The following is an 11,746-nucleotide window of genomic DNA, read 5'->3' on the forward strand; positions in this document are numbered from 1 at the left end:
CTTCAAAAATGGAAACTTCTTCACTTCATTCTATTTTATTAAATTGACTTTAATTTCTCACCTCCAATCATTGTGGTTTCTTTTCCTCCTCTCTTAAAAGCATAGCATTGATACACTTTGGAAATGTTGTTACTATTCCCCAACTTGGGTAATACCCTATAAATAAATTCATTAAGATGGCTACCAAATGTAATCTGCTTATCATTTCCTATTTTAAGACATCAACATAATAAAATTGCCTGATCATACATCTTGTTATCCATAATTCATGCATATAGTTAGTCACCTATGGAAAACTTTACAATGTGGCTCTCCCATTAGAGGGAAAACTATTATAGATGTTGTCATGCACACAAATTATCTCCTCCAATTGATCAATTTTTTTATGTCATCATACCTTCCAGGTTCCTTCAAAATGACCTTCATTATTACCATGATTATTCAACTTCATTAGTTGATTGTCAATATTTTCTTCTTTATGTGCATCATCCTTAGATACACCTTATAGTGATACCTTAAGAGTACCAAGTTATGATTATACCAAACACTTCCATTATGTTCTAAAATAGGTTGCCTCTTCTTATTGATTTCTTACCCTTGTTGTGACACTTCCTCTCAACCACCTTAAGTATCTATCTAGCACCTTTTTTTTTTTTTTTTTTTTTTTTTTTTTTTTTCCATCTGATCCAAGTTGGCCATAATCACATGAGCTATCATTAGTTATCATCATTAGAAAATTTGCAAGTTTCTCCTTTCCCTTTCTCGTTAGACAACTTTATCCACTATATGCAATTAACTTTGAATTACGAAACCTCATGTAACATTAAACTAAACTGAAATCATAGTGTACAATTTAGATGTATCATAAAGTTTAAACAATAAAACATGCTTTAGATGCTCCATAAAAGTATCTGTCTTAGCTAAGTAAGCAATCAATCTACTCATTAAAATCCATCAATGTAAATTTTGAAGAATATGATCTACCAGGCATAAGGTAAAGTAGTGTAGAGGCTAAATTAAAAGTAATGTAAAAATCATGAACATATTTCTATGATTGACCATTTCCAATTAAAAAAGTAACAAAATTCTGAACATGCAATAGTCACAAAAACAAAAGACAACATATTAAAGAAAATAGACAGGGATATTAAAGATATTAAAGAAAACTTAATAGTTTCCATAATAAACCCATACTATAATGACAAATCTCGTGCAGCTCCAAGCATCCCTTATTAAACTTCAATTTATGTCCACCTTAATTAAACTCCAATTTGAGCCATTGTACACTGAGTAGATAATGATCAGACAAGATTTTATTGAGTGACCACAACATGCTAGAATTGAACCCTTTGACATAAAATGACTATATGCGATGAATGAAACAAAAGTATAGAACTTCAAATGCTAATTACAAGAACATTCAATGACAACAATGTGAGCAACCAAACCTACGAATGTGACAAGGCATTGGAGGTTTTAGATAGCACGGAAGAGCTTGGTTCGGATAAAATCAATCCTTGATTGTATAATTCTCTTCTCGTAGCTTTGCTTAAGAATGACCAAGTCCATATGGCCTTATCCTTATTTAATACCATGTTAAAAGCAAATATTCATCCCTATACCAGTGCATCGAATCGACTTTTGGTTGCTCTCAGGAAAGCGAATATGATGGTGGAATTCGAGAAATCCTTTTTAGATTTGAGAACTGCACGTTGTGATTTTGATAGTTGGAGTTATAATATTCGTATTCATGCTTTTGGGATAGTTGGGAAAGTGGATGTCGTTGAGAAACTGTTTGAAGAAATGAAAGACAGAGGATGTGCTTCAGATTTGTGCACATACAATTGTTTGATTGTTGTTCGATGCAAGGCAGGAAGGTTGAACAAGGCAATGAAAATATTTGAAGGAATGAAGGAAGACGACCCAGATCCTAATGCAGTCACGTATGGAAATTTAATCTGCGGATTTTGCAAAGTTAATAAAATCAGTGAAGCCCATAAAATTAGCAGATGCATGCCAATTTTTGAAAAAAATGGTACAGGAGGGCGTGGTACCAAATTCTTGTTCTTGTAATATATTGATTGATGGCCTAATAAAAAAAAGGTAGAGCAGCAGCTGTCTATAAGCTATTTGATGATTTGAAGAAGAAAAAACAATGTGTAGATGTTGTCACATATAGCATTATGATCTTGTATTTCTGCAAGGTGGGGAGAGTTGAGGACTCACTAGGATTGTTAGAGGAAATGGAATCTAGAGGCCTGGTACCTGACATGGTAACAATAACATCCCTGTTGATTGCACTTCGTAAGTCTTACAAACGGGATTGGGCACATCAGCTTATGAAATGCATAGGAGATAGCACTGTTATTCCTAACATTGTTAGATGGACTGCTGAAATGGAGGAAATAACGAAAACTAGGAATGAGGAAGCAAGAAACCAAACTTCAATATTTGTAAATAATAACAATAATTTTGATAGTCTTTATTCTCAACAATTTGTGCCAAAAGACAAGAAGAAAGAAAATAAAAATTTCCTTCTTATTGTTTAGATGTTTGGTACCAAGACACAAATGAGCGATCATGTTGTTGAAAACAGTACACTCAAAGATTTAGGTGTTGGAACAGCAACAGATGAGGATAATCAAGAGGTGACTAACAAAAGAGAGTTTTCTATCAGATTTTCTTCAGATATGTCGCTTAGCAATATAAACGGTATTGATGCAGAAGAAGGTTCGCAGAATAGCAATGAGAATACATTCACTTATTACATTTCAAGAGGCACTACAGATTATGTTGTTAAACAAGATATTTCAGAAAAAAATTGCAATTTTGAAGCTTATCCTAGCTTCTTGGTATTCAAGGGAAGAAGAATACAAGGTAGAGGAATAGATTCTTTCAACAATGATATGTTTAACACTTACATGTCTTTCTTTTCAAAACAAGGGAAGATAAACATAGCTTTCAAGTTATTTCAGTACATGATTGAAAAAGGCAGTGATCCACGGACCTACACCTATAACACATTACTAAGTGGGTTTATTGAGAAAGGCTATTTTGATGAGGACATTTATTTTGCCTCTAGTTTTGTCATGATTTCAACCATTCATTAACCTTTTTACTACTCACAACCAACCCTTGAAACCACATATTGCCTATCTTCTTGTGCATGGTTGTTGGGTTGTTGGTTTAAAGCCCCACTTACTATCTCAACTCTAAAATCATCATGCAGCTAAAAATTTTCATTCATACATTTTATCAGATAGTCTGTATGCATCCATCTTGACAGGATAGTCACAGTGATTTCACTAATCTGAAATAATGTCCAAATATAATCCAAATGAAGATATGCCCAGGGATTTGTTATGATTTTTCAATGTTAATGCCCATACCAAGACTCATGCTACAACTGGCATATTCTTCAGATTTATTAAAATACTCTAAGAAATTCAAAAACTGTTGTGACACATAGTTATGGAACTATAAACTTTTAGGCACAGAAAATAGGCATTCCAGCTTACAAATTTGAGTCTAAACCTGCATATAAAGTGGGCATTCCAGCCTACAAATTTGAGCCTAGCTGTTGAGCAGATGCAAAGTTTTCAAGAACACATTTCATCAAACGGTTAGCATGCAACATCAAAATCAGTAATTCTTCCAATTCACGATCAATTGATGTATGAATACAAGATCAAAATTAAGTGAAAGAGGAGATGTCCGCCAGAGAAACCTACAATTTTCCAATTCAATAGTCCCATATTAAGATGGATTTCTGCAATGAGTGAGTTTGAATACACAGTGAAGCTATCTCCTTGATTTCAAATTTCCCAATACGATGAAGAATCACTAGAATTAGAATGAGAGGGACCCTTTAGAAAGAAAAAGAGCACTTCACACTAAAGAAGCTTGTTGAATATGGACTGGTCAACAACTTTTTTCTCGAGCTACAGGAGATCAATGAGGTAATAGATATTGCTGGACAACTTGAACGTAAAACTCCCCAAACAACTTTACTTTAAACCTTTAGATGCCTCAAATATTTGACAAATATACTCTCAGAAATGCTCACGAATTTGATAACAATGTCTCAAAAAATTTCTCACGGATTGGAGGAGAAAGGAGGCCTAGACACCCATGACCTTGATGAAATGGATTTTAGCTAAATGATGAAATGGTGTGGAAGGAATTAAAACTGAAAATTATCTTCTTTTAACAATGAGCAAAAATCTATCAAATATATCAAAAATGAATGTGTATCGTTATGCAGATAATTAACAAATAGATAACAAAAACAAAACATTTCTGAAATGACAGGAATCCAATACCTTTAACAACTTATATGCATCCTACTTGCAACGAGACTATGACAACACTTTACTTCATTGCAATTTTGTTATTTAGAATTCAAAAAAAACAAAAACACTTAAGCTGGAAAGCAATCCACCCAATGCAATTAAAAAATTAATGGATGCATTACAAAAATAACTTGACCTTAATTGCTATTAAATAGTTATTAATAAATGACCAGTACAAAAACTTTCCTGCAATGTTGATCCGTGCATTTTTCCAAATATAAATTCCAAAGTTACGAAAAACACCAAATAAGCTATGATCTCTAAACAAAGCCAGCAACCAACCCACCGGATACAATTAAAAAAACATGGTTGTGTCCAGAACATAGTTTTCCCTGTTGAATAGAGTTATTCTCCTCCAAAAAAAATAAATTCCAAATATCGTGAGCGAAGAACAAATAAATTATGTCAGCAGAGCTATTCTCTATTCTCCTAAGCTATGCAATTTTCTAAAGAATAAACCCAAAATGTTGTGCAAAAAGATCAAAATAATTTAACTGCCATTAAACCCTAATGGTGGCTATTTCATTCAATCCCGTTATCGGTAAAAAAAACCATCCGACTTTGTTCTTGGTATTGAATTGGATTAAATCAAATGAAATGAAAAAAAAAACTGTCAAAGAAATTTTATTTCATTCTGTTCCGTTCTTGGTATTTTCTTATTGTTGAATAAAAAGATTATAGACAGAGCAAGGTTGGATTCCAATCAAATGAAGGAAAAAACAATTATTAGACAGAGTAGGACTTGCATTTAAATCAAATGAGTAAATATTAGGATTCAAACCAAATAAAAAAACTTAACATACTACATCCATGATAATATTCAGCATGCCGACCTAATCTTTCTGATCGACCCTCCATAGATATGGTGTCTGTCTGTCTTTCTTGTCTCAACAAAATAAAGTTCAACAATAAAAAATGCAAGTGTCAAAGAAAAGAAAGGAAAGAGCGCTCAAAAATCCAAAACCAAAAATATATGCAGAGCTTGGTTGAAAACCCAGTGGTGATGACCAATTGTGTGAATCAACGGTTAGATTTGTATTTATTTCTCTCAATATTGTGAGTGAAGAACAAATAAATTATGTCAGTAGAGCTATTCTCTATTCTGCTAAGCTATGCAATTTTCTAAAGAATAAACCCAAAATGTTGTGCAGAAAGATCAAAATAATTTAACTGTCATTAAACCCTAATGGTGGCTATTTCATTCAATCCCGTTATCGGTAAAAAAAAACCATCCAGCTTCGTTCTTGGTATTGAATTGGATTAAATCAAATGAAATGAAAAAAAAATTGTCAAAGAAATTTTATTTCATTATGTTCCATTCTTGGTATTTTCTTATTGTTGAATAAAAAGATTATAGACGGAGCAAGGCTGGATTCCAATCAAATGAAGGAAAAAGCAATTATTAAACAGAGTAGGACTTGCATTCAAATCAAATGAGTAAATATTAGGATTCAAACCAAATAAAAAAACTTAACATACTACATCCATGATAATATTCATCATGCCGACCTAATCTTTTTGATCGGTCCTCCATAGATATGGTGTCTATCTGTCTTTCTTGTCTCAACAAAATAAAGGTCAATAATAAAAAAATGCAAGTGTCAAAGAAAAGAAAGGAATGAGCGCTCAAAAATCCAAAACCAAAAATATATGCAGAGCTTGGTTGAAAACCCAGTGGTGATGACCAATTGTGTGAATCAACGGTTAGATTTGTATTTATTTCTCTCAAATTTAGTTTTGACTAGATTTTTCTTGATCGTCACAAACGAAATAATTGGAAAAAAAATAACTTAGTATTTTTCTCAAAAAAAATTTCTTAGAGGTCACACAGAGTTGAAACCCGCTATGATACCATATCTAACAGCCCTGAATTAACAACACGTAATTAATGATATTAATCAAGTGATTTATAATCAATACACAATTTATCAACTAATTAACATCAATTTCAAAAATATATGGGTAGAGACAACTTACCTGGCGATGATGTTTCTCACTTGTGATTAAGGGTTGAACGTTAGTTGAATTCTGCTAATTGCAACAAAGTTTTGGGGACGACTCTCCACCCAACCGTAGGCTCAGTTGCACAAAATCTTGCTACAACTAGCCACCCCCGAGCCCTCAATCAACGTACTACTGCTAGGGAATCCTTTGTGCAACTGAGCCTATGCTTTCCCTTTCCAAGTTATATAATGCAAGAAATGAATTGAACATAATCATTCTGACAAGCCCATGGTTTGTTGTGCATTTTGGAAGCTATGCATTTTGGAAATTTGAGAGATGCGTATGAAATTAAGAGATGGGAACTAAATTGGCTAATGTATCATTATATGCAAAATGGAAATACGTAATCTAGAGCTACAAGTGAAACCCACATTAAAAAGGTTTTGTAAACATAGTTATGTTGGTGGTGCATGTAACAGCCCCGAATTAACAACACGTAATTAATTAGATTAAACAAGCGATTTATAATCAATACGCAGTTTATCAACTAATTAACATCAATTTCAAAAAAATCTGGGTAGAGACAACTTACTTGACGATGATGTTTCTTACTTGTGATTCAGGGTTTAACACTAGTTGAATTATACTAACTGCAACAAAGTTTTGGGGACGACTCTCCACCCAACTGTAGGCTCAGTTGCACAAAATCTTGCTACAACTGGCCACCCCCGAGCCCTCAATCAATGTACTACTGCCAGGGAATCCTTTGTCTCAAAACACTATTCTCCCAAGAGAATGGATGATAGAATCATGGAATGATGGAATGCCTCTCATCTTCCTCCTCATCTATTAAATAGAGCAAACATTGGAAGGGGAACCTCATGCACACACTCCATGTGTCAACATGCAACTTTATTTCTTTCTTGTTTTATTCTTATTTATATTTATTTAGAGCATTAATTTATTATTATTTATTATTTATTTACTATTACTATTTTTTTATTGTTTATTATTTATTTTATATTATATTATATTATTTATTATTTATTATTAAGGGACATTACAGTGCAAATCAAGTCCCAGTTTAAATGGATTTGTTAATCTCAAGCCACTATACCTCTACGACGTCAAACTCCATGTTAGACGTGGATTTTTGGATTTGGTGTATTGGAATCAGGAAAAAATACCCAGGTTTAGATTAAGATAAATTAGTGCAGACATTAAGCCTCAATTGCTTAGGGGCCTAGTTATGAGATTTGTCAGATGAGTGCATCCATAAAACTTGGCTAAGAAAATAGTGGCATTCTCTTGCGACTCTGTTGTCCTTATCCAGTGAAGGCAGGGCCTGAGAACACAGAATTCCCTGCAACCCTTGTGCAAGACTTGGCAGCCATTGCAGCTAATCCTCATTATTATATGAATATCTGACAAAAGAAAACAATCAGAGACAATAGTACCAAATACATTATACATTCAAATTTCAATCACTTTCTCATACCATGGAGAAACCATTGACAAATGAAAAGAAATATGAATATTAACTTGAAAAGAAATATGAATATTAACATGCACATATAAAAGATTGGAGAAATATTTCTACAACTCTTTTCATTGTCACAACCAAGGTTTACATTAGACAAGTGCAAAGATTTTTCAAATATCAACATAATATGAATTATCAATACCAAATTTTGTGAGTAAATTCCAATTATAACAATGACATGGAGTATAATTTTTATCTAACCATATTCCTACATTTAAAAATGACAAAATATTACCGAATTATATTATTTTTTAAACCAATTCAGCCAAACTTGGTAACTATGATCTATAAGTGAATTACTTCATAATTAGTTAGCAAGCAAGTAATTAGTTAGCAAGCAAGTGGGAAGTTTTTTCGGGCCTCCCTGAATCTAGGAGTGAATTACAAATATTCCCATTGCAGTTCTCCCCATTTTAACATATTTTCACAACTGAATTTTTCTTCTTTACTTGGTAACTATGATCTATAAGTGAATTAATTAGTTAGCAAGAAAGTGGTAGGTTTTTTCAGATATATTAAATATTAATAATATTATTCTATATAAATATTTTTTTTTACAAAATAAATTAATTTTTTTTTTTTTTTTTTAAATATAAAACTTTAGGATAATAATAGATATTAATAACATTTTTTATATAATTTTATTATCAATCTGACTATATTCACAAATAACATCTAACGAATCAAGATAAATAATAGCGTTATATAATCATGTCACAGTATGACATTCGATTCTAATTGCATGTTTCTTCATGTGAAAAATTTAGTAACGGATGTAAATAGTCAACGAAAACGTGTAAACATGTGTTTTTTTACTTGGAATAAATTACAATAACTTCATATACGCTTTTCAACAAAATAAATAAATTATAGTAGTGTATCAACCTGGGCAGGTATACCATTTGATTGTAGAATTGTTTAAAAAAATAACATTGAATACGATAATTTTCCTATAAATTATGAATCATAAAATCCTTATTCTCTATACATCATCAAATCTAATTTGCCTATAACAAATAGCAAAAATTAAAATCATTTTAGTGGAACTTAAATCAGGCTGGAACTTAAATGGGGAATTTTCCCATCTCCACCCTCAGGCTTTATTGTGTATCTTATCATTACCGGTCAAGGGATTTCTAGGCCCTTGGGAATTTTCCTAAGACCACTTCACCCAGTTCCAAAATCATTTGGCAATCCAAAGCTAAACCAAATGAAAGAACCCCATCACACCATGGCTATCCAAAAATGGCAAGTCAAGGTTGAAACCATTGTCATGCCTGGAAAAACCCATGTAAATAACACCAAGAGAACCATATACACACATGTGTGTACCATGGCATGCCAAAACTAGCAAGGAAATCATACATGAAAGTTGATACCTGCAAGTAATCTCGTTGTAGCCACTTGATCCAACTCTGCCTTGCTTGATCTTTGCTTCCTTTTATTATCTTATCCTTCCTTTGCCTTCCTTTCTCCAATTCTTGAGTTATCCAAGAATGCTCTAAATGTGCAAGAGTATGAGAGAGAGAGATAATAGAGAGAGAGCTCCAAAAATGAAACTGACAAAAGTTTTTGAATTGATCTTCATAAACCTTTTTATTAATGAGGCCTCTATTTTCTTCAATTTCCACTAATTTCCTTCAATTTCCTCCTCAGGTACAACCTGTGACCTTTCACCTTCCTTTTCTCCTTTTTTCATTATTTTCATAAATAAATGTCAATTAATGCCTCCTTTTCTTTTTAAAGCCTTTGTCATTACCTTTTCCGAATTCCCCTTAGCCATAATAAATCAAATGAACACCCACTAGGATGTTTTTCCCAACCTCCGGCTTGGAATATGTGTCCCATGACCTTGATCTTATTTTTCCTTTGTTAACCTTTATTACATGAACTTTTAACCCGGGGTTGTTACAAAGAAAAGGAAGGTGAAAGGTCACAGGATTCATGTGAGGAGGAAATTGAAGGAAATTAGTGTAAATTGAAGAAAATAGAGGCCTCATTAATAAAAAGGATTCTGAGAATTAGTTCATAACCTATTATCAGTTTCAGTTTTGGAGATCTCTCTCTATTCTCTCTCTCTCTCATATTCTTGCACACTTAGAGCATTCTTGGATCGCTCTAGAATTGGAGAAAGGAAGGCAAAGGAAAGACAAGGAAAAAAGAGAATCAAAGATCAAGCAAGGAAGAGTTGGATCAAGCAGCTAAAACGAGATTACTCGCTGGTATCAAGTTGCATGTATGATTTCCTTGCTAGTTTTGGCATGCATGGTACATGCATGTGTGTATTTGGTTATCTTGCTATCATTAACATGGGTTTTTCTAGGTATGACAATGGTTTCAACCTTGCCTTTCCATTTCTGGATAACCATGGTACATTACTTGGGACATGTTATCTCCAAGGAAGGCATAACAGTGGATCCAAAAAAGATAAGAGTTATCATGGAATGGGCAACTCCTAGGAATGTGGATGAGGTCAGATCATTCATGAGGTTAGTAGGTTACTACAGGATGTTCACCAGGAATTTCTCACGGATTTCCTACCCTATTACATCATTTCAGAGGAAAAGAAATAAATTTGAATGGACAAAAGGAATGTGCAGCAACTTTTGAGCAGTTGAAGCAGATGTTGACAAATGCTCTAGTTCTAAAGATTGTAGATCTGGATAAAGAGTTTGTGGTGTGTATAGATGCTTACAAAAGAGGACTTGGTGGAGTCCTGATGTAGGAGGGAAATGTGGTATTTTATGAGTCAATGAAACTGAATGAACACGAGAAGAACTATGTGACATATGATTTTGAGTTGGAAGTGATCATCTATGCATCGAAAATGTGGAAGAACTATCTTATTTGAAAGAGGTTTGTATTGATCAGTGATCATAATGGGTTGAGATATTTATTTGACCAACCTAATCTAAGTGTTAGGTAGGCTAGGTGGTGAACTGATAATAGAGATATGTCAGGGTTGAGATAATAGAGAGAGAGCTCTAAAACTAAACTGACAAAAGGTTGTGAACTGATTCTCAAAAGCCTTTTTATTAATGAGGCATCTGTTTTCTTCAATTTCCACTAATTTCCTTCAATTTCCTCCTCAGATGCAACCTGTGACCTTTCACCTTCCTTTTCTCCTATTTCCATTATTTTCATAAATAAAATGCCAATTAATGCCTCTTTTCCTTTTCAAAGCCTTTGCCATTACCTTTGCCAATTTCTCCTTAGCCATAATAAACCAAATGAACACCCACTAGGATGTTTTTCCCAACATTCATCTTGGAAAACGTGTCGTCTGACCTTGGTATTATTGTGCCTTTATTAACTTCATTACATGAACTTTTAACTTGGGGTTGTTAAAGACCCATCCCCTAAGGGGAACACTGTGATCGGTGTTATATGACACCTATGACTAGCAAGATTGCTGAAAACCAAAACATATTTCCCATGGAGCTTTATAATTTAGCTCAATATAGTATTTACAATATCAACCTGTTGAAAATAAAACCAACCTGACAAGCATAACAACATGACACCCATACCACTTATTGGAGCTTTATAAAACAAATCGTTGTGATATTTATAATAAAACCCATTCATAAATATGTAAATATACTAAACTCATTTTCCTTCACCAGAAAATAATGAAGGATGCATAGTCCACATCTGATTATCCATCTCCCATGTAGCTTCATCGGGCCCAAAGTGATCCCACTGCACTTTAACTTGATCAATTGCTCAGTTTTGGAGCATGAGCATCTTTCGTTGCAATATGCACTGAGGTTCTGATTGGAATTCTCCTTCTAGTTCCACCTGCGATACAAACCAATCAATCACATGATCAACATCCTTTACATATATCTTAAGCAATGAAATAGGGAAAACATCATGGACTTTCATTGTTGAAGGTAGTGCAAAT

At 33.3% G+C, this 11,746-nt stretch overlaps 1 protein-coding gene and 1 pseudogene across 1 annotated transcript; both read left to right on the forward strand.

Annotated features, from left to right (window-relative positions):
* Window positions 1-1,401: 1,401 nt before the first annotated feature.
* On the forward strand, window positions 1,402-2,549 carry LOC149241402 (uncharacterized; annotated as a pseudogene).
* A 21-nt stretch (window positions 2,550-2,570) lies between these two features.
* LOC149241403 (uncharacterized) lies at window positions 2,571-3,110 on the forward strand. The gene has a single exon (XM_089370530.1). The coding sequence runs from the start codon at window positions 2,571-2,573 to the stop codon at window positions 3,108-3,110; it is 540 nt and encodes a 179-aa protein (XP_089226656.1).
* The last annotated feature ends 8,636 nt before the right edge of the window (window positions 3,111-11,746 follow it).

The sequence above is a fragment of the Pinus tabuliformis genome, chromosome 8 (genome assembly GCF_031772625.1).
Source record: "Pinus tabuliformis cultivar Carrire ecotype Pingquan chromosome 8, CPIR1, whole genome shotgun sequence".
NCBI lineage: Eukaryota > Viridiplantae > Streptophyta > Pinopsida > Pinales > Pinaceae > Pinus > Pinus tabuliformis.